Source organism: Arachis duranensis, chromosome 4, assembly GCF_000817695.3.
Source record: "Arachis duranensis cultivar V14167 chromosome 4, aradu.V14167.gnm2.J7QH, whole genome shotgun sequence".
Taxonomy (NCBI): Eukaryota; Viridiplantae; Streptophyta; class Magnoliopsida; order Fabales; family Fabaceae; genus Arachis; species Arachis duranensis.
In genome coordinates this window covers 120,545,114-120,568,264 of record NC_029775.3, presented here as the reverse complement: position 1 = coordinate 120,568,264, position 23,151 = coordinate 120,545,114, and the positions used below count along the sequence as shown (strand labels likewise).

The window sequence follows — 23,151 nt, the reverse complement described above, 5'->3', positions numbered from 1 at the left end:
CATCATACCCATACACAACATCTCAAAACCCAAACATCATAAAATCACAAATTATATTAGGGTTGAGAATCTTACCACACCCAAGGTTCAAGGAGACAAGATTAACCTTCTCCTTCAAGAGAGTTGGGTCCTATAACATCAAAGAACCCAAAATCTCAACATTTTTCACCCATGAAACTCGAAAATAAGGGCTGGAATTTCGAACAGCAACACGTGGCTTACCTCAAGATTGATTGTATGGGTTTTGTAGAGCTCTCCGCGGTGAACGCGTAGCCGCAAACGGAGCGGCAATCGGAGCTCTAGATCAAAAGTTATGGTGGTTTGAAGATCAAGTGAGAGAAAGAACTTGAGAGAGTGTTCTTCCCTCCATGGCCTCCATTTTCAGCATGTGAGTGTGTTTAGTGAGGAGAGAGAATGCTGAAAACTAGGGTTTTGGTTTAGTTATGTTGGGCCAAGGGCTCACTTTGGGTCCGTTTGGCCCGGTTTGGCCCGTTTGGTCCAATCTTGACCCGAATTCTATAAAATTGGTACCGAAATTCTCGTCTCAGTCTCCTCTATCATATTTAGCCACAAAAATCACATTTTGAGCTTTCTAAAATAAATTCTCATTTATGGGTTAATTAGCCGTTAATTAACCGGGTTTTACAATTGAAGTTCGTTAGTTATTGATAGATAACCAGGATTAGTCATTGTTATCATAAGTTCATGTCTAAATTATTTTACAAGTTAAAGACTCTGTACACAATATGAATGAAATATTTTTTTTCCATTTCATTATGTTAATTACTCTTAACAGATGCTAAGAGGATGATTGGTAGGAAATTTGCTGACCCCACTATTCAGAAAGATAAAGTATTGTGGCCATTCAAAGTCATTTCTGGTGCTAATGGCGAACCAATTGTTGTTGTTAAGTACAAGGGTCAGGAGAGACGCCTTTGTCCTGAAGAAATTTCAGCCATGGTTCTCACAAAGATGCGTGAGACTGCAGAGGCATATTTAGGTTCCCCAGTGGAGCATGCAGTCATTACTGTACCGGCCTACTTCAGTGACTCGCAGCGCAAAGCCACCAGAGATGCTGGTGCCATTGCTGGTCTCACTGTCATGAGGTTAATCAATGAACCTACTGCTGCAGCTATTGCTTATGGTCTTGACAAGGTAGGTAATAATAGGTCTGGAGTGAGGAATGTTTTGATTTTCGACCTTGGAGGTGGTACTTTGATAAGTTGTTTGAAGTTAAGGCCGCTCTTGGAAACACTCATCTTGGTGGAGAAGACTTTGATGACAGAATGTTGAAATACTTAATAGAAGAGTTTGAAAAGAAGAACAAAGTTGACATAAGAGGTGATTCAAGAGCTTTGAGGAGGTTGAGAAACGAATGCGAAAGGGCGAAAAGGACACTTTCAAGCTCTATTGATACCTTCATTGACATAGATGGTTTATTTATGTGTATTGACTTCTCTTCATCAATCACTCGAGATAGGTTTGAGGAACTCAACAAGGACCTCTTTGAAGAGTGTATTCAGACAGTAAAGGAATGTCTTACTATTGGTGATATGGATAAGAGTTGTATAGATGATGTTGTTCTTGTTGGAGGCTCTTCTAGGATCCCCAAAGTGCAACAACTACTGGAGGAATTCTTCCAAGGGAAAAATCTATGCAAGGGGACTTAATCTTGATGAAGCTGTTGCCTATGGAGCTGCCGTTCAAGCTGCTTTGTTGAGTGAAGGCTTTAAAAAGAATGTCCCAAATGTGGTGCTGCATGATGTTACTCCGTTGTCACTTGGTGTATACACAGAAGATGATGTTATGAGCATAGTAATTCCTAGGAATTCTAGTATTCCTATTAAGGAGAAAGAAACATCCGCCACAATTGAAGATAACCAATCTGGTGCATGTATTCGAGTTTACGAAGGTGAGAGGGCAAGAGCTAGTGATAACAACTTCCTGGGCCGATTTATGCTTTCTGGTATTCCTCCTGCTCCTCGAGGCCATCCTATTAAGATATGCTTCAATATATATGGTATCTTAAATGTATCTGCTGAAGAAGAAACCACTGGTAACAGGAACGAGATTACAATAACCAATGATAAAGGACGAATGTCAGCTAAGGAAATTGCAAGATTAATTCAGGAGGTGAAAACTTTTGAGGCTGAAGACAGAGAGTTTCTTGAGAAGGCTAGAGCAATGAATGATTTGGATGACTATGTTTACAAAAAGAGAAAAACTTTAGAAGATATGGAAAAGGACAATGAAAAGATCAATGATGCAATTGCTAAGGCCATGGGTTTACTTAATGATCGTGATAAACAGAAACATGGAATAGATGTGTTCAAGAAGAAACTGAAGCAGCTCAAGGAAGTTTTTGAACCTATGATGCACAAGAATCCATGATTGCCTTAAACATTTTATAATTGCTAAGATCTTTTAATTTTGTATGTCATGCGAATCTTACGTGACTGATCATGTTATAGTAAGTTCTAGGAGTATTTTGAATTGTCAGTTTCTTGTTAAGATTATGTATTGTGAATGTTTTTCACTTTTTTTATATTATTGTTTAATAAACAATGATAATGATAATATAAATAGGGGTGTCAAGAGGAAAGCCTTTGTGCAGAGGAAATTTCATCTATGATTCTCACAAAGATGCTGAAATTGCAGTAGCATACTTAGATTTACCGGTAAAGAATGCTGTTATTGCCATACCAGCCTACTTCAGTAACTCACGGTGCAAAGCTACCAGAGATGCTTGTTCCATTGCTGGTCCCGGTGTTATGAGAATAATCAATGAGCCTAATGCTGCAGCTACTGACTGTGTTGGAAGAGGAATGTTTTAATCTTTGAGGTCATCCTGTTATGTTATGTTAACCTTTGATATTGATGCTGATGGTATTCTCAATGTATCTGCAAAAGATAAACAGTTTCTTGAGAAGACTAGAGCAACGATTGCTTTGGATGATTACGTTTATAAAATATCAAAAAGCTTTAGAAGACATGGAAAAGAACATGAAAAAGATTAGTGATGCAATTGTTAAGGCCAAGAGTTAGCTTGATGATGATAAAGAGCAGCAGAGAAAATATGAAGGCTACCAATATTTTCCCTTGAGAAAATTGATTAATTATAAACAGATTTTATTTGTACTTGTTCATACCTCACCTAAAGCAAAGCCAATCCCATTAAAAATAAAGGCCCACAAAGAGTGACCTCTTCCACTTATCCGACTTCTTAAGAGGTGATGCGATAAGGAGGTCAAACCTTACTTATCTAAATAAGTAATTACTTTCCTAAATCTTTCCTTCTATCTCTACCTCTTCTAAAAGGTAGATTTCAACATACTCCTAAGATAAAAGAGACGGTTATCCACCAACAAAGGTAGAATTACTAAAAAAGATGGTTATCTATTCTACTATAAATACACTCACATCCCTTCAGGTATATTCAAGTTCCAGTCTATTAAAAACCTGCTTAAAACTCTTGCTAACTTAAGCATCGGAATCTCTTGCAGCTACCACCCCTATCTCTTCACAAGGAACTCGGACGATGGCACTTCGGCACCAAAATAAGTCGGACATTGCCTCTAAGGGAGCATGGACCTCATGTTTAAGTCCAAATCACCATTTTAGATAACCCTCAGAACAGTACCCTTGAGAAATATTTTTCTAAACAAAAATGATACAAACAAGTAATAAAATTGATCAAAGTATGTAGCAGAGAAATAACTAGCAAATTAACCAACTTTATAAAATTTTAAGGACCCAAAGAAAAGCAAAAGTGAAAAAATATCCCTAAATGAGATTAAATTTCTCTATGACGTTATTTTTTCTTTGAAAATCAAACTCATGGTCAAATTTTGAAGATTCCAATTCTTTTACTACTTTGTAAAGGATGAGAATGAGAATAATACTTCGATAGTCACATCATTTGTTTTTTGGAACACAAAAACATTAGAGTTTGTGTAGAGTCACACTGTCACGAATGGATCCTTTCAATTTTTTTTTACAATTAAGAGAGTAAAGTGTGATCTCTCACCGTTAATTTTATAAATGGGACCAAAAATAAATATGAGAGAGAGTAATGAAAGATTAGAGATCACACTTTACACTCTCAATTTTTTTTTTTTAACAATTGAGAGGATCCATTCCCTGTCACCTATGGTTGGTTACTGGCTTTCCAATGAAAATGTTTGTATTGAAGACAATTTCGTTCATCAACCTGTATAAATACCCAAATGACTTTTATATATTCAGTACATAGTAAGAGCAAATAAGAACAAACTGGTTTTTCACATTCCTGAGACTGACTTCAATTTCCTTCTGATTAAGGTTCAAGTACACTTTGAAATAACGATGGAAAAAGAATGTGAGGGAGGTGCGGTGGGAATCGATCTTGGCACAACATATTCTTGTGTTGCAGTGTGGCTTGAACACTACAACAGAGTTGAGATCATTCACAACGATCATGGCAATAAAACAACACCTTCCTATGTTGCTTTCACTGACAAACAAAGGTTGACCGGTGATGCTGCTAAGAACCAAGCTGCAATCAACCCTGCCAATACTGTCTTTGGTAAATTCACCTTCTTTTGTTTGTCTATGTATATACACTTTTCTCTTAATGTTTGTTTCCAAATAGTAATAATCAAGAACAATATAATTATTGTAGATGCTAAGAGGATGATTGGTAGAAAATTTAGTGACCCCAATATTCAGAAAGACAAACTTCTGTGGCCATTCAAAGTCATTTCCGGTGTTGATGACCAACCAACAATTGTTGTACAGCACAAGGGTCAAGAGAAACGCCTTCGTCCCGAGGAAGTCTCGGCTATGATTCTTATGAAGATGCGCAAGATTGCAGAGGCATATCTAGAGTCACCTGTGAAGAATGCAGTTATTACTGTACCTGCATACTTCAATGACTCTCAGCGCAAAGCCACCAGAGATGCCAGCGCCATTGCCGGCCTTAATGTTATGAGGATAATCAACGAGCCTACTGCTGCAGCTATTGCTTATGGCCTTGACAAGAGATCAAACTGTGTTGGAGAAAGGAACATTTTTGTCTTTGACTTCGGTGGGGTACATTTGATGTATCACTGCTTACCATCAAAGATAAGGTGTTCGAAGTGAAGGCAACAGCTGGAAATACTCATCTGGGTGGAGAAGACTTTGACAACAGATTGTTAAATTACTTTATGGAGGAGTTCAACAAGAAGAACAATGTGGACATAAGTGGAAACTCAAAAGCCTTGAGGAGGTTGAGAAATGCTTGCGAAAGGGTGAAAAGAGTACTCTCTTACAATGTTGATGCCTTCATCGAAATAGACGGTTTATTTCAAGGCATTGACTTCTGTTCATCAATCACTCGAGCTAGGTTTGAGGAACTCAAGATGGACCTCTGTAGAGAGTGCATAGAAACTGTAAATAAGTGTCTTACTGATGCAGACATGGACAAGAACTGTGTGGACGATGTTGTCCTTGTTGGTGGCTCTTCTAGGATTCCTAAAGTTCAGCAGCTCTTGCAGGAATTCTTCGAGGGGAAGGATCTCTGTAGGAGTATCAACCCTGATGAAGCTGTTGCATTTGGAGCAGCAGTTCAAGCTGCTTTGTTGAGTGAAGGCTTTAAGAATGTTCCAAATTTGGTGCTGCGTGATGTTACTCCGCTGTCGCTGGGTGTATCAACTAGAGGAGATGTAATGTGTGTAATGATTCATAGGAATACTTCTATTCCTGTGAAGAAGAAAGACGTATTTCTTACAGTAAATGATAATCAGACAGTTACACGGTTTGATGTTTATGAGGGTGAGAGGACAAGAGCCACTGATAACAGCTTGTTGGGTTGGTTTAGGCTTTCAGGCATACCTAAAGGTCCTAAAGGTCATCGTGTTATGTTAACCTTTGATATTGATGCAGATGGTATCTTAAACGTAACTGCCGAAGATGAAACAACTGGGAACAGCAATGAGATTACAATAAGCAATGATATGGGACGAATGTCACAGAAGGAAATTGCGAGATTGATTCAAGAAGCTAAGGATTATGAGGCTGAAGACAAAAAGTTTCTAGAGAAGGCTAGAGCAAGAGAAGATTTGGGTGATTATATTTACAAAATGGAAAAAGCTTTAAAAGATACGGAAAAGAACAAGGGAATGATCACTAAAGCAATTTTTAAGGCCAAGAGTTTGCTTTATGGTGATGAAGATCAGCATGAAAAAGATGTGTTCGTGAAGAATCTGAAAGAGCTTGAGAACGTTTTTGAGTCCATGATGCCAAGATTGGAAAATTAAATCAATGAGTTTCTGCATGTTAAGATCTTTCGAGCATAGAGTGCAGACTTTGCATTTTATTTGGTATGTAATGCAAATTTTATGTGACTTAAGTTACCTTTATCTTTAAGTTATATTTTGAACTGTTAATTGCTTCTTAAAAGAAAACTTGTAAACTAGAGCAGTTAAAAGCTTCACTGATATAAAATCAGCATTCAGCAGAGATATGGAAGCAGTGTAGGAGTGGCTTTTGTGTTAGCATGCTACATTATCAAATACACAAGCTTATGCTTGTGCACCAGTTCTGGGTTTATTTAATTAAATGTACTGAATATCCGAAACATTTCTTATCATTTGAAAAAGATTTGTGTTATTTTTCATATTCTAAAATCATAAATAATTATCCCGGAAGACATCTTAATGGTTTGGCAGAAATCCATTAATGGATTTTGTGTTCTTTAAACTATATTTGCCAAAAATAAATTTAGTTAACCAGTACGATGGTTAAAGGAGTAGAAATATTTTTTTATCTTGTAAAACATTGTATTTAAAACTTCAAAAAAAGTCTGTCAAAATTTTATACTTAAGATATCTTTATGAAGTATTCCAGAACAAAACTGTTAGACTCTACTTTCCTTAAGCTGCTTTGTTGAGTGAAGGCTTTAAGAATGTTCCAAATGTGGTGCTGCATGCTTCACAACTGTGGATAAGTGCTGCATGCATTCGAGTTTACGAAGGTGAGAGTACAAGAGCCAGTGATAACAACATGCTGGGCCGATTTATGCTTGGTGTTGGGCTGCTGTGGGGAGTTCTCGACCACCGGAAAGACTTTGGGGAGGAATAAAGTGAGAGAATTCAAAATTTTAAAGGTAATAAGTTAATGAGTCTCTGATCTTATAAACTAATCACTCTTCCTTGCTTTCTTTGACGTAGGACAAACTTCATACACTTGCAACATTAACAGATGGTATCTTAAATGTATCTGCTGAAGAAGAAACCACTGGTAACACGAACGAGATTACAATAACCAATGATAAAGGACGAATGTCAGCTAAGGAAATTGCAAGATTAATTCAGGAGGCGAAAAATTGAGGCTGAAGACACAGAGTTTCTTGAAAAGGCTAGAGCAATGAAGGATTTGGATGACTATGTTTACAAAATGAGAAAAACTTTAGAAGATCTTGAAAAGGACAATGAAAAGATCAATGATGCAATTGCTAAGGCAAGGGGATTACGTAATGATCGTGATAAACAGCAACATGAAATAGATGTGTTCAAGAAGAATCTGAAGCAGCTCAAGGAAGTTTTTGAACCTATGATGAACTAGAATCCATGATTGCCTTAAACATTTTATAATTGTTAAGATTTTTTAATTTTGTATGTCATGAGAATCTTACGTGACTGATCATGTTATAGTAAGTTCTAGGAGTATTTTGAATTGTCAGTTTCTTGTTAAGATTATGTATTGTGAATGTTTTTCACTTTTTTTTATTATTGTTTTAATAAACAATGATAATGATAATATAAATACAGGTGTAAGAGCAAAACCTTTGTGGCTTTGTGCACAGGAAATTTCATATATGATTCTCACAAAGATGCCGAAATTGCAGTAGCATACTTAGATTTACCGGTAAAGAATGCTGTTATTGCCATACCAGCCTACTTCAGTAACTCACGGTGCAAAGCCACCAGAGATGCTTGTTCCATTGCTGGTCTCGGTGTTATGAGGACAATCAATGAGCCTAATGCTGCAGCTACTGATTCTGTTGGAAGAGGAATGTTTTAATCTTTGAGGTCATCCTGTTATGTTAACATTTGATATTGATGCTGATGGTATTCTCAATGTATCTGCAAAAGACAAACAGTTTCTTGAGAAGGCTAGAGCAATGATTGTTAGGAAATTATTTTAATTTTTTAATTTGTTTGTAGGCAATACATATATTAATTATAGTCACAAATTATGCTATTTCAAATTAAATGACTTATATAATGGTGATCTCATTTATTGTTATAAATGCTAAATTGAATAAGTCATTATTACTTTTGATTTGGAATTAAATGATAATAAAACCGGATATTATCTTTTGTTCCTTAGATAATTATCTTTTGGGCTTTAGATACTATTTTATTTGGGTTTTAGGGTTTAATGGGTGTCATGCTCAAATATAAATAGACTTTCTAATATACCAAAGTCGCCTTTGTCACTATTTCCCCATCAGAAGAGTAACAGTTCAGCCGCCTAGGAATACAGAAGGCTTTGGTTGAGGAAGATCGAAAGAAATCAATTTCTAATTTTTGCGAATAAAGGTACACTTCGGCATTATGATATATTTTTGATGATTTAATATGGATGATCTGGGTTATTTAAATTAATTTATTCCAACTATGATTGCTTTGGATGATTACGTTTATAAAATATAAAAAAGCTTTAGAAGACATGGAAAAGAACAAGAAAAAGATCAGTGATGCAATTGTTAAAGGCCAAGAGTTTGCTTGATGATGATAAAGAGCAGCAGAAAAAATATAAAGGCTACCAATATTTTCCCTTGAGAAACTTGATTAATTATAAACAGATTTTATTGACCCATTAAAAATAAATGCCCACCAAGGGTGACCTCTTCCATTTACCCGACTTCTTAAGAGGTCGGGCGCGACAAGGAGGCCAACCTTACTTATCTAAATAAGTAACTACCTCCCCCGAATTTCTCCTACTATCTCTACTTCATAGGTATCAACAAACTCCCAAATAAAGGGAATGGTTATCATCAACAAAGGTGGTTATGTATTCTGAGTTTATCAACCTGTATAAATACCCAAATGACTTTTATATATTCAGTATATAGTCAAAGTAAATAAGAACAAACTGGTTTTTCACATTCCTGAGACTGACTTCACTTTCCTTCTGATTAAGGTTCAGTTAGTTCACTTTGAAAGAACGATGGAAAAAGAATGTGAGGGAGGTGCGGTGGGAATAGATCTTGGCACAACATATTCTTGTGTTGCAGTGTGGATTCAACACCACAACAGAGTTGAGATCATTCACAACGATCAAGGCAATAAAACAACACCTTCCTATGTTGCTTTCACTGACAAACAAAGGTTGATCGGTGATGCTGCTAAGAACCAAGCTGCAATCAACCCTACCAACACTGTCTTTGGTAATTCACCATCTTTAGTTTATGTCTTCTTTTTCTTGTCTATATATACACTTTTTATCTTATAACCAAGAATAATTATTGTAGATGCTAAGAGGATGATTGGCAGAAAATTTAGTGACCCCAATATTCAGAAAGACAAACTTCTGTCGCCATTCAAAGTCATTTCCGGTGTTGATGACCAACCAACAATTGTTGTACAGCACAAGGGTCAAGAGAAACGCCTTTGTGCCGAGGAAGTCTCCGCTATGATTCTTATGAAGATGCGCAAGATTGCAGAGGCATATCTAGAGTCACCTGTGAAGAATGCAGTTATTACTGTACCTGCATTCTTCAATGATTCTCAGCGCAAAGCCACCAGAGACGCCGGCGCCATTGCCGGCCTTAATGTTATGAGGATAATCAATGAGCCTACTGCTGCAGCTATTGCTTATGGCCTCGACAAGAGATCAAACTGTGTTGGAGAAAGGAACATTTTTGTCTTTGACCTTGGTGGTGGTACATTTGATGTATCACTACTTACCATCAAAGATAAGGTGTTCGAAATGAAGGCTACAGCTGGAAATACTCATCTGGGTGGAGAAGACTTTGACAACAGAATGTTAAATTACTTTATGCAGGAGTTCAACAAGAAGAACAATCTGGACATAAGTGGAAATTCAAGAGCATTGAGGAGGTTGAGAAATGCATGTGAAAGGGCGAAAAGAGTACTCTCTTACAATGCGGATGCCTTCATCGAAATAGACTGTTTATTTCAAGGCATTGACTTCTGTTCATCAATCGCTCGAACTAGGTTTGAGGAACTCAACATGGACCTCTTTAGAGAGTGCATAGATACTGTAAATAAGTGTCTTACTGATGCAAACATGGACAAGAACTGTGTGGACGATGTTGTCCTTGTTGGTGGCTCATCTAGGATTCCTAAAGTGCAGCAACTATTGCAGGAATTCTTCAATGGAAAGGATCTGTGTAGGAGTATCAACCCTGATGAAGCTGTTGCGTTTGGCGCAGCAGTTCAAGCTGCTTTGTTGAGTGAAGGCTTTAAGAATGTGCCAAATTTGGTGCTGCATGATGTTACTCCGCTGTCACTTGGAATATTAACTAGAGGAGATCTGATGCATGTAATGATTCCTAGGAATACTACTATTCCTGTGAAGATGAAAGACGTATTTGTTACAGTAAATGATAATCAGACCGTTATACGGTTTGATGTTTATGAGGGTGAGAGGACAAGAGCCACTGATAACAGCTTGTTGGGTTGGTTTAGGCTTTCAGGCATACCTGAAGGTCCTAAAGGTCATGGTGTAATGGTAACCTTTGATATTGATGCAGATGGTATCTTAAACGTAACTGCTGAAGATAAAGCAACTGGCAACAGCAATGAGATTACAATAAGCAATAATACAGGACGAATGTCGCAGAAGGAAATTGCGAGATTAATTCAAGAAGCTAAAGATTATGAGGCTGAAGACAAAAAGTTTCTGGAGAAGGCTAGAGCAAGAAATGATTTGGATGATTATGTTTACAAAATTGAAAAAGCTTTAAAAGGTATGGCAAAGGGCAAGGGAATTATCACTGATGCAATTATTAAGGCCAAGAGTTTGCTTTATGGTGGTCGAGATCAGCATGAAAAAGATGTGTTCGAGAAGAATCGCAAGGAGCTTGAGATCGTTTTTGAGCCCATGATGCCAAGATTGGAAAATTAAATCATTGATTTTCTGCATGTTAAGATCTTTCAAGGATAGAGTGCAGACTTTTCATTTTATTTGGTATGTAATGCAAATTTTATGTGACTTAAATTACCTGTATCTTAAATTATATTTTGAACTGTTAATTGCTTCTTAAAAGAAAACTTGTAAACTAGAGCAGTTTCTGACATAGTATGTAGTTTGCAGCAAGGTCCAAATTGTAAATAGCAGTTAATTTAGCTCCAAGTTAACTTAATTAGTCAGTGTAGATTCCATATCAGCATAGAGTTAAAGATTTGTGCCAACACGTTCAGAGTAAAGTTAGTTATGTAGTGCATAGTATATAAGGTTGAGTCAGATGATTCCCTAGTGGGTTTTTTTCACCATTTCTCTCAAATGAAGCTCAGTGAAGTTTCCACTTTGCTCATCTTCTCTCATAATTCCTCTTTCAATCTTCTCTAGCTTAAGATCAACTCAGATTATGATTTTCCACAGTTAAAACTTTCACTGATATAAAATCAGCATTCAGCAGAGGTATGGAAGCAGTGTAGGAGTGGCTTTTATGTTAGCATGCTACATCATCAAATATCATAAGCTTATGCTTGTGCACCACCAGTTCTGGGTTTATTTAATTAAATCTACTGAATATCCGAAACATTTCTTATCACTTGAAAAAGATTTGTTCTATTACTTATTTTTTCATATTCTAAAATCATAAATCATTATCTCTAAAGATATCTTAATGGCTTGGCAAAAATCATTAGTTCTTTAAACTATATTTGCCTCATATTTATTATTAATATTTTTCTAGTAAATTTTTCTGTTGCCAAGTATCTTCCTTTGTGAAAACTTACTAATTATAAACAAATTTTATCTGTACTTCTCGTGGGCTAATTTTTTTTGTTAAGGAAGTAAAAGTGGTGATATACCTTAATATTGTAATTTTTGGTATTTTTTAAAACTGTGGAAATACACAAATCCGTGGGCTAATTTTTTTTTGTTATGGAAGTAAAAGTGGTAATATACATTGTAATTTTTGGTGTTTTTCAAGACTGTGGAAGTACACAAATCCCTTGGGTCCGATTTCTGTACTTAAAATTTTTTAATTTTTTTTAGCACAAATCGGACAGTCCGATTTGTGTTCCTCGCAGAAATCGGACGGTCCGATTTCTGTACCTCTAGAAATCGGATGGTCTGATTTCTGTTTCTTTAGTTAAACAACTCCACATTTGAGTATAACACCCCAACGATCCATATTTAAAAAAAACACCACTACCACTCCAATATTTGAATATTTTTCTATTCCAAAATAAATATAAAGTTATAAAAATGACCAGAGTATGTTGTGAATTGGTAGATGTTCAAACTACTTCCCGGGTTTCCTTCTAAGTTGACATTAACCAACTTTAAATTCTCTATGAAGTCTGATGGTTTTCCCTTTACCTTTTCTGTTTGCTTCTGATTAATTGTTTTTAATAAAATAAAACAAAATTATGGCTCCGGAAAATGTTGACCGCTTTAAAAGAGAGATAGAGAAGGCCTAAAGGTATAAACCAAGAAGATCCTTTATTTTATTTGATGTAAAGAAGACAGTTTGAATAAGAAGAGGCTACGTCGCGTAGTTTCTACTTATTGCGTGTTATATTAATCAGTGGGTATCCAAATATCATTCTCCACGACTTTCCAAGCAGCAACTTGTGTGCAATAAAACTAGAACTAGACAAGAGTTTTTGACTTTTTGACTTCCAACATAGCCAATTTGAATTTCATAATTCATAGGCCACAATTATGATGTGCAAATGGCCCAAGATTTGAATCACAACATGGCCCAATTAATCTCAGCCGTCTGATTCAAATCACACCACCCAATGAGATCCTCCCGATACTCATGACTCATACGTCATGGCCATATTGTAACCTAACTAGAATGCAAACATCATAACAGTTCCAACAATTGCTACTTAATGGGGACGGAAGCATCCAATTTGGTTGGTATTGGTTGAAGAATAAACAAGTTAAGACCCAAGTTAAACAAGGGACACAAAAACAAGAGAAAGTTTCTTATACTATTGTCTTCTTTGGCAATTTAACGTTAGTTTACCACAGAATATATGCTCTTGAAACCGACCACCAACGGCTATATATATAGTAGGAGAATCCAACACTCTTTATTCAAAGCACTAAGCATTTCAAAACCCCAGAAAAAACATCTTCGCTTCTCTTACACATAAAACTACTTTCCTTTTCACCCAACGAGAAAATGAGTGTGGAAATTTTGGATGGTGCCACAATTATGAGCTTCCTTCAAGATGAAGAAGCATTTAGTGTGTTAGTAGGAAACAGGTTTGCTTACCTCGATGCAGACCACGATGGCCTTCTCTCCTATGCAGAGATGCTGAAGGAGTTGCAAAGCCTGAGGGTGTTTGAGACTCACTTTGGTGTTGATGTGGAGCCTGACCCAGATGAGCTTGCTCGCGTGTATGAATCCTTGTTCATACAATTCGACCACAACTTGAATGGGACCGTAGATCTTGAAGAATTCAAGAAGGAAACCAAGCAGATGATGCTTGCCATGGCAGATGGAATGGGATTCTTGCCGGTTCAGATGGTCTTGGAAGAAGATAGCCTCCTGAAGAAAGCTGTTGAAAGGGAGTGCAATAAAGTATCTGCTTAATACTACTCTACTCAAGTTCAAAGGATTACAAGTTATACAAGTAAAGAAACATTTTAATGTAATGTAATGTGTTGTTTTCTCGTTATATACTGTACTGTGTATCAACAAAACAAATTTAATTTGAGTTCTAACATCAAAATAAGGATAGAGGAAAAAGGAAATGTCCTTGCAAAATGATTTAATTCACGGTAACATCTAATATTTGTATTTTTGTTTTAACCTCACAATTGGACTGTTATCACTCAGACACTCAATCCAATAAGAAATATCATGCAATCTCGAAAAGTCTAAAAGAATAAGGATAACAAGGAACTAGAAATTTCATTAACCGGAAAAGAGAAATTATATTTTATAACAAGGACAAGGAGCAATGTTAGTTTGCTCCCGGAATTAATATCTGGGGGTTAACCATGATCTAATTGTGAGCAAAGCTATAATACATGCAAAGTTACAAGAACATATACAACTCAGGGGCCTGAATGAAGGGAAGAATGTCTTCACCAAACAACTCAAACAATGATACCAGGATACGCCCAGAATTCAGCTCATCCTTCCAAACTTGGGCAAGGGCAGCCGATGTTTTCCATGACCGGGTATCAACCTTGTTACTTCTAACTACGGCATTAGAAATTGTGTCATTTTTCATCTGTTCAGAAGCCGATGATGAGCCAATGATTGAATCAACTGAAGAGGCTTGAGTCCCTGCCTCCCCTAGCTTATGAGACGGTGAGGAATTTGTCAGAACCACACCAACCTCACCATCAGTATTAGTTTTCTTCAAAGGTGGCTGCTCTTCCAACGGCTCAAGGCTTGCTTTGCGTTTATCTTGATGAATGAAAATAGAGAGGATTCAGTATACAACAGGCGGTCATTTTCAATGAAAAGATTATGCAACTTCCCTCATAAAGAAAACTTTTCAAAAGATAAACATATTATATCTTTCAATAATGTGGAAAGCTCATACTGAAAATATCAATTACCTTGCGGTCAAATAAAAAACAGAAAAACGAGTGGAACATATTTTGGCAAGAAATGAATAATATTGGAAAAAATGAGTACTTCTAAGAGCATTCATTATATTAACGACCCAAGCACCAGGTCTGCATGCTCTGAACAGATCTAACAAGACGACCAAATAATTCTTTTACAATTGAACATCATTTTCTTGGTCAAGAAGTAAGATACTCACAAGGTGAAGAAGACATAAGAACTCTTGCATTGGTCTTCAAGACAGCATGAGGAAGAGAAGACGGGAAAGTTGGGAATATTTTCAGTCGATCATAAATACACTGACCTGCAGCACGCTGAGTGATACACAATCATTGGACTAACCATATTATAATTTGATGTCTTTTGGTTTTTAAGTATGTATCTAACAATAAATCTTACCAGCAAGGCTCCATAAACACGCCATGCTTCATGCCTTTTGACTTCATTCCTCTGCTTCTCAAGAAGCATCTCTGGTTCCAGAAGTCTTATATATGGTTCAACATTTGGCAGCAAAAGAAGGCGAACCTATTTTAAAATAATGAGTCAGAAGCAAGACAAAAGGCTCATATGTCAATATTAAATTTATCCACAAGAATCCTATCCTCTTTTTTGTATTTAACTAATTTCATAATTGCCAAGAGCATGGAAACATGCGTACCACATTGGGCCCTAATGCTGCCAACCCTTGAATTGCACCATAGTGTTGTGTCAGTGCTTTCTTGGGATCCAAGAATGCATTCACCAATGTTTTTGTTAACCTAGACTGTAGATTACTATAAACATGACCAAACCTGCAAGATTAGAAGCAAGGCAAAATTTGAAATGAAATCAATAACTACCCAACAAACAAGCCATGCGATATATTTCAAAATGATGCACAATACTTAACAAAAAGCAATACTAGATTTTCTGGTCTATAATTCTTGTGCCTTTGGACTTGATGTTGAAAAACAATAGCGCATTTCAAATTAGAACACATGATTCTTTCTTTGCTACTCTAAAATTAAGGAAGAAATGTAGCACGAATTGCACAAAATAAATAGAGGACCAACAAAAATCTCAAGTAAAATTGCTTTCATTTCCCTTGATGCACAACATATGACAGAATCAATTGAGGACATCTCACCTTTTGCAAATTGAGGCGACCAGGTTAGCTGTAAAGTCTCTAAGTTCCCAATGGTTGTCTGCCAATCTACTACCCAACCTTTTGGCCACAAGGCAGGTGACAACAGATGGCATCAGCTGGTGCAGCTGAAGCAAGGAATATACAAAGAATCAGAGATAACAGATTTTGTTAAAGATCAACAAAATAACAATTTCCCATTAATATCTTAATCTTTTGTATGGTTTGAGAAAATTCCAACAGAATATGGAAAACGAAATAAGCATTAATTTCAACACTAACCATATTCATGATATTACAGCAATATAAACAAATACTCTAAATCCAGAAAAGGTGGACTTACATAAGGTTCGATATGAATATGAGGATTTTGCAGAATGCTTTTAACAACTCGCATCAAGGCAAATAGAAGAGAAAAATTACTCAAACCATGAGAAACCTGAGAAGAACAGAGAAGCACACTGTCTAAATGAGCTAGGATACAAGATATTTTCCTTCTTATCCACCAGAATGATAATAAGTCAAATATAATTACCTCATCTGCTATAAAGCATGTGAAATAAGGAACTAATGGATGAAGTCCTGAATCAGTGGCCAAACTTACTAATGCTTCCTTAAACAGAACCGACTCAGACTGAGTCAAAGTTAGCTCAGTCACTTTATCAAAATACAGCTGCAAGAAATCATAAAAGTAAATAAATTACAAGATGAAAAACGAGATATCTCATAGTGGCTTAGTAAATTGCATACCTGAAGCTCTCTAGACAATACATGCTTAACGGGTAATTTGATGTCAACAGGAAGGTTATCATCCTTCTATTCACAAAGAATCAATTAATATACCATGACAAGTTAAGATTCCAAGTAATCCATGTTTGTCTGCACAAGGTGCATCATCCCAAGTATATATATCCACTAACATGCATATGTATATCTCTCAAATGGTATAGTTATTTAAGTTTATACAGTTTTCTAAGTCAAGCATTTCTAGTTAATAGTTAGTATTGTGAAAAACTGAAGAAGTTGATTACTACTGCAGTAATATTAAGAAATCTACTCTAGCTATGTTGGTATAACAAAACAACATCAACAATAAAGCATTTTGCCAGAAGATTAGCTAGGTTACATGGATTAAACAACACAATTGCCTCAACTATTCCTAATTCCCTCAAGAGCTAAATTTCAGTAACTTACAAACCTATTTTGAAGTTTTGCATCATAAACCATTAACCTATGAACAAAGAACTACCGGTACTCGGAGACCTACCGTCTACAGGAGCATTTTCCGGGATAGCAGGCTGTACACCTTCAATTGCAAGCCAGTGGCAGGTGACCGCAGTATCAAGTGGCGCTTTCGGTAGAGGAGCTTCAATGACCTATAAACATAATCAACACACAAACTATAATTACAACTAGCTAATATATTGAACTCCATTGAAGCGAGTAAAGTCCCTTACTTACATCTTTTAAGTCAAGATCCTTATCTTCAATATAGAACAAATCTCTGTGTCCGAGAGCTCTCTTGAAACGTAAAGGACCACCAGATGCAAATCCATATATAGGCTGAACATGAAATGGAGATTGTGAAGAAAAAACCTAAGCGAAATTGAGAATTAGAAATGGAAAAAGTGCCCTACCTCGACGTTCCTCAAGGAGAGGGCGCTGTCAACATCGTCGGCGGTTAAAGTGGTGCGGCGGGAGTGGCGCATGCACTTGATAGATTCCTGCATGATGTCGCGGAGGCGGTATTCGACGTCGGGAGCGAGGGAGAGAGCGACATCGGGGGACAAGTTCGTAATTCCGATGCTCTGAGCAATCACTTCTATTCTCTCCTTCCCTACTATGCTCATTCCCACTCACCTTCTCTAATTTCTCGTCCAATTCCTTTCAGTGATGCAACTGCAACTGAAAATTAGTAAATTACTTCAACTTCAACCTTCTTCTCCTCCTTCTTCTTCTTCGCTTCAATTTGCTGTAGCTCCTTCTTATAATACCAGAGTACTGGAGCCAGTGTCAGTTCCAATTTTTTAATATTTAATTTTCACAAGGATTGATTAGTCAATTAGTTAATTAATCAATTAAAATATATAGCTATATGCAGTAAATAGCAACTTAATATAATTTCAAAGAAATCCCTCTTTGAAATTTATTTACAAAATAGCAACTTCAATACTCCAACGGTCCAACCAAAAGAGGCTTATAACTTAAATAAGTAATAAACTAATAATAATAAATGAATGCGCCTTCGTGGTGGTGGAAGGGCCTCATACAGTCGTACGAAATTTTATTGAGTAGTTTTTGGGTCCGAATTAAACTTTTTCCCAAGTAACTATGGGCCTTACATTGTTTTTGGACGACACTATGGGCCTAACATAAGTCACAGAAATAGTATTAAAGTATCTAGAGAGGCCCAACATCTGCCAATGACCCATGTAAAAAAATCATATGATTTATAAAAATAAATACAAAAATATGCATACAAAAATTAATTATTAAATTAATTATTATATATTTGTGAATAAAAATATATTATTTAACATATTTTTAATATATATTTAAATATATATTTTACATAAATAATTAATTTTCTGTGTATATGTAATATGGTTCATACAAATAAGCACCATAAATAAATATGATCATCCAAAATTAGTTAATGTGGTAGGTATCAGTTAACTAGGTTATCTTAACTAGATATTTTGAGTGCAAATGTCAACAATTAAACAAAAAATTGTTGAGAATCTCACACCCTTTTCATGAGACCTTAGTTGACTACTCGAGAAAATTTTCAAACTATTAGAACTAGAATTCAAATAATAAGCAGAAATTATAACTATGAAGCATGTGAAGCTCAACAAAAATGCCATGCAATGGCAATAACAGAAATTAGAAATATATTTTTGGTAAAAGACAATTTCCCTTGCATGTGTAATTATGTATGTATGAATTAGTTACCACACACTTCTTATCCTATATCGATGTGGCCCAAATAATCTGATCTTTTTAGTGTATCACTAGTACAGATATCATATCCTCTATGATTGAACCCTTAATAAAGAACTATGGACAATATCAATGAATCTCAACACTCATAACACTAGCAATTTCACATTTTTCCAAAACTTGTGTTTGCCATGGCAATGGACCTCTCAAGAATCACGGTGAGGCCATTCAAGCTAGCCGACGCGGACGACATGTTGTTATGGGCCGGCGACGATAGAGTCACTGGCAATACACGATTGGATGTCTGTGTGTCCAAAGAACAAGCCATAGCATTCATCAGAGATGAATGCATGGCGCAAGAATTCAAAAGATCTATTTGTATGGACGACCGGTCGATTGGGATTATTTGGGTGATTCCATGGCTTGGTGAAGACAACTTCAAGGCTGATTTAGGGTATGCATTAGGGTTCAAGTATTGGGGCAAAGGAATAGCCACAAAAGCAGTGAAGATTGTTTTGTCACAAGTGTTCAATGTGTTACCTTATTTGAAGAGGTTGCAAGCTTTTACCCTTGTGGAGAACAAGGCCTCCCAAAGGGTGTTGCAAAAGGTAGGTTTCCAAAGGGAAGGAGTGCTTAGGAAGTTCTTTTATTTCAAGGGCAACTTTGAGGATTTCTTGGTTCATAGTTTTTTGTCAACAGATGAAATTCCTCCTCTAGATTAGTTGTTATTAGCGGTTATGGCTATTTTTTTCTTGAATGTAATTTTGATGCTTGTGTATGTCACAACTGTTATTTTGGATGATCATTCATGGGATCAATATAAAAAATAGTTATTTTTGCTAATATGACGTCATGTGATTGAATACATGTGTAAAACGGTTTTATATTAACAATGCATCGAAATTAAATTCTATTAATATATTTTATATGTGTGATTAATTTAGTAATTATTTTTTTTTATAGTTATAATATGGCCATGCATATCCCACCCAAAATAAAGTCAGGCCTAAAAAGATTAAAAGTCTATCCAATAAAGATGACCTCATCTACTTCTACCTGATCTTATAGAGATCGGACATGACGGTGGTAGTTTAGTTTTACTGAGTTAAATAAGTAACTAAGTCTTAAGATATCTCTCACTTGTCTAGAAAAGAGATCTCAAAATTTTTTCTTAAAAAAAAGAACGGTTATTCACCATTAAAAGTAGAACTACCCTACTAAGTGATTATTTATTTTACTATAAATATACTGATATACTCAAGTATATTCAAAACTCAATCTACTAAAAATATGTCTAAAGTTCTCCGATGACGACACCTTAACTCCAGTACAAGTCAAAAAAAATATCTGAACCTTATGTTCATGCCTAAATCACCATTTTAAATAACTCCAAAACAACGACTAAAGTGAGAATATAAAAATAAAGCGCAACAAAAGTAACAACATCAACTACAAACATAATTTCAAAGTTGAAATTTTTTACATATTTTTTTCTAAAATAGTTATGGACGACCCACTAAAATGTTTGACATAAACAAATTGAATATATGTTTATCGATGTTATTACTTGGAACTTGGAAGCACCCCTAAATTAAACATTGCTATGTTCATGTAATTGGAAACGAATGTACCATGTGTGCTGGTTATATGAATTAAGAATCCTGCCACTGATTGATTAATTAGTGTTAAAGTGTTGACAATGGACTCCATACACACTAGCCAAAACAAAAATTATAAGCATTCTCGATGGCAATGATTAGCAATAAAATCGGACTGTGGACTTTAAATTACCTTGGATTATCGGATGCACGTTATGCATGCTTCTAGCGCAGTTAAAGCTGAATATATTATTGCAAAAGTCAGATTTCCCTTCTTAAAAAAATAATTGATTTTGGTTAAAAGAAAAAAGTCAACTATCTTACTAACGTCTCTAGTTTTGACTGTTTTGTATACCATTAAATACTAACCTATCAAATTAAGTATTCATGTAAAACCTCTTGTTATATTAATATTCAATAAAACAAAATTAAATAGTAAAAACGACCAAAATAAATATTTTTTATTCTTCAAAAATAAATAAAATAAAGAAGCCAAAACAATATGTGTGTTACAAGTACTAAAACTCTATAAGTAGTCCAAAGAAGTTATTTTGTTAAATTCAGTCAAGTCGTCGCCAATATAAAATAATTTAATATAACAACAAAAAAATTAAATAAATCAAATAAAATGATATACCAAATTCGAAAAAAGAGAAAAAAAATCCAAATGGATGATGGAGAACAATAAAATTTCATTCTATTCAAAACCCAAAATAATTAAGTACAATTGCGATGCTGATCATTTAAGCAAAGAAAACAAGAAATCCATAACAACGTAACAAGCTATCTGATCATTTAAGCTTTCTTTGGCAAAGCGAATGAAGTGAAAATTGATGCTATGGCATTGCAAAGAAATCCAACAAGGAGGAGGCTCGCTGAGGCGTTTGCTTTTGCAAAAAACGAATTGAAAGGAAGATCTTCTGCTTTGAAAAATCTGTGTAAATCTTCAGAGGCACCATATCCAGCAGCTGAACCCGAAATTAGGAAGTATGATATAATCTGTCCAAAGAAATATAATTAATTATAAGCGTTAGTAACAATGTAAAACGTTTTACATAGTGATGCAATCATATCATTTTTTTATAATTATTTTATAATTAATATAAAAAATAGTTATTTTTGTTGATACAACATTATGTCATTAGATGTACGTGTAATACTATTTTATACTAATAGTGTATCAAAATTAAATTCTAATTATAAATTATAAATTACTTAAGTCGAAGGACTTGTTATATGTACCTTGTCACCAAAGAAATCAAATACATAGCCAAAATCACCGCATACACGCTTTCCAGATACCACATTGAAGATTGAGAGCACCATTTGCATGAGGTTGTATACAAATCCAATGACTATTGTGGAGATCATGTATCTATGTAATGTTAACAAAGTAATTACGTTTAATTAATTATATATTCTATATGATGATGAGAACATTAACTAATTAATTAATTTATTATTATTATTATTATTTATATATTTTATATTTCTATATGTATTTTATATAAATAACTAATTTGATAACTGTCAAATGCCAACAAATTATAACTCAAATGACATAGTCTCTCCATACTCATTTAGATCTCAGACTCGAAAAACACGATTGATATATAAATAAAAAAGAGTAATTACCGATAAGCATGAATGTCGCTGAACTTGGCTTCTACAGAACCATTTGTTGTATCTTCAGTGCCCTTGGTTACAGAGATGAGAATGAGAGCAATGAGAAGGAACACAAAGGTTAAGACCCTCAAAACGAGAATCACACTTCTTGAAACTGTGGAACTTGAAGGTGCACTATTACTATCCATCCTAAAATTAATTAAATTGCTGCAATTTTCTTTGCCTCTATCATCTCAAGGGTATAGTCTAAGGTATTTATATATATATACATATCCAATTGGGGAATTAATTAATAAAAAGAATATGAATGTGCCGCATAAAAATGGATGACTTTGAAAAATGGTGCCATGCAAATTAAATTAAACCAAAATCATTGACTCAACTCTACAATCAGAGGTTGCTCTTTTCTATAACTTCTAAGAAAGCTCTCATTCCATTTATCGTTGACTTTCCATTTGTTGACCTTAGCTGGAGGATTTGTGCCCATAAGATCCTACTCATATTACTACAGTTAGTATATATACAAATATTTATTCAAGAAAATTGATTTATATGTTAAGTTTACTTTAAGCTAACTAACAAATTAAAGCAATACATCCTCAATTTACAGATCAATCTCCCTATTAAATATTTTATAATATTGACTTGATTAATGTATTAGATGTAACATACATACTTTGCTATGAACATTCGTTTACATAATTAGAGCTTCGTTTACATAAAATTGGTGCAAGTTCTTTGTCTTCTATAATCTCAAGGGTATATAGCTAGGCGAATTAAGAGTATATATATATAATCATGTCAAATGCATATCAAAATACGTTATATAAGTTATTAATATAAAATATATATTGTAATACAAAATACACATTAAAAATAAATTAAACGATACATGTATTTATATATAATTATATAGTAATTATAACTCATTTTAATATACAAATAGTATTTTTAATACGAGTAATAGTAGGGAGATAAAAAAAATAATCAGAATTTATCTTATTTAATATTTATTAATTATTATAACAATTAATAAATATTAAATAAGGCAAATTTTAACTATTTTTGGCTAATTGAAACATTAATAAATAAGTTGA

The 23,151-nt window shown here is 34.9% G+C and overlaps 5 protein-coding genes, 1 long non-coding RNA gene and 2 pseudogenes across 6 annotated transcripts in view; 5 read left to right on the top strand and 3 right to left on the bottom strand.

Moving 5' to 3' along the window:
- The window catches only part of LOC127746517 (uncharacterized), a 2,599-nt gene extending 2,218 nt beyond the window's left edge, over positions 1 to 381 (bottom strand). The window contains exons 1-2 of the long non-coding RNA XR_008008187.1: positions 223 to 381; positions 76 to 130 (exon numbers count right to left, since the gene is read on the bottom strand). This is a non-coding gene — a long non-coding RNA (uncharacterized LOC127746517). The remainder of the gene's footprint in view (positions 1 to 75; positions 131 to 222) is intronic.
- LOC107486827 (heat shock 70 kDa protein 4-like) overlaps positions 1 to 2,879 on the top strand; it is a 5,854-nt pseudogene extending 2,975 nt beyond the window's left edge.
- Positions 2,880 to 4,344: 1,465 nt separating this feature from the next.
- LOC107486944 (heat shock 70 kDa protein 4-like) lies at positions 4,345 to 7,584 on the top strand (annotated as a pseudogene).
- A 1,311-nt stretch (positions 7,585 to 8,895) lies between these two features.
- Positions 8,896 to 11,146, top strand: LOC107486943 (heat shock 70 kDa protein 4-like). Its single transcript, XM_016107522.3, has 3 exons — positions 8,896 to 9,031; positions 9,169 to 9,415; positions 9,500 to 11,146. The coding sequence occupies exons 2-3, from the start codon at positions 9,196 to 9,198 to the stop codon at positions 11,116 to 11,118; spliced, it is 1,839 nt and encodes a 612-aa protein (XP_015963008.1). The 5' UTR covers positions 8,896 to 9,031; positions 9,169 to 9,195; the 3' UTR covers positions 11,119 to 11,146.
- A 1,828-nt stretch (positions 11,147 to 12,974) lies between these two features.
- On the top strand, positions 12,975 to 13,921 carry LOC107486946 (uncharacterized). Its single transcript, XM_016107526.3, has one exon. The coding sequence runs from the start codon at positions 13,361 to 13,363 to the stop codon at positions 13,772 to 13,774; it is 414 nt and encodes a 137-aa protein (XP_015963012.1). The 5' UTR covers positions 12,975 to 13,360; the 3' UTR covers positions 13,775 to 13,921.
- Positions 13,922 to 14,073: 152 nt separating this feature from the next.
- LOC107486948 (transcription initiation factor TFIID subunit 6-like) lies at positions 14,074 to 17,903 on the bottom strand. Its single transcript, XM_016107527.3, is given in 10 exon segments — positions 14,074 to 14,599; positions 14,964 to 15,078; positions 15,164 to 15,289; positions 15,423 to 15,555; positions 15,891 to 16,015; positions 16,231 to 16,326; positions 16,423 to 16,610; positions 17,155 to 17,263; positions 17,349 to 17,450; positions 17,525 to 17,903. Coding segments are annotated over 10 exon segments (1,584 nt in total). The 5' UTR covers positions 17,738 to 17,903; the 3' UTR covers positions 14,074 to 14,222.
- A 1,006-nt stretch (positions 17,904 to 18,909) lies between these two features.
- Positions 18,910 to 19,673, top strand: LOC107486949 (uncharacterized). The gene has a single exon (XM_016107528.3). The coding sequence runs from the start codon at positions 19,022 to 19,024 to the stop codon at positions 19,550 to 19,552; it is 531 nt and encodes a 176-aa protein (XP_015963014.1). The 5' UTR covers positions 18,910 to 19,021; the 3' UTR covers positions 19,553 to 19,673.
- A 1,427-nt stretch (positions 19,674 to 21,100) lies between these two features.
- The window catches only part of LOC107486950 (CASP-like protein 4D1), a 7,813-nt gene continuing 5,762 nt past the window's right edge, over positions 21,101 to 23,151 (bottom strand). The window contains exons 2-5 of the mRNA XM_052260757.1: positions 22,438 to 22,547; positions 22,064 to 22,279; positions 21,671 to 21,803; positions 21,101 to 21,427 (exon numbers count right to left, since the gene is read on the bottom strand). Coding sequence (XP_052116717.1) covers positions 21,224 to 21,427; positions 21,671 to 21,803; positions 22,064 to 22,279; positions 22,438 to 22,547 — 663 coding nt within the window. The 3' untranslated portion in view covers positions 21,101 to 21,223. The remainder of the gene's footprint in view (positions 21,428 to 21,670; positions 21,804 to 22,063; positions 22,280 to 22,437; positions 22,548 to 23,151) is intronic.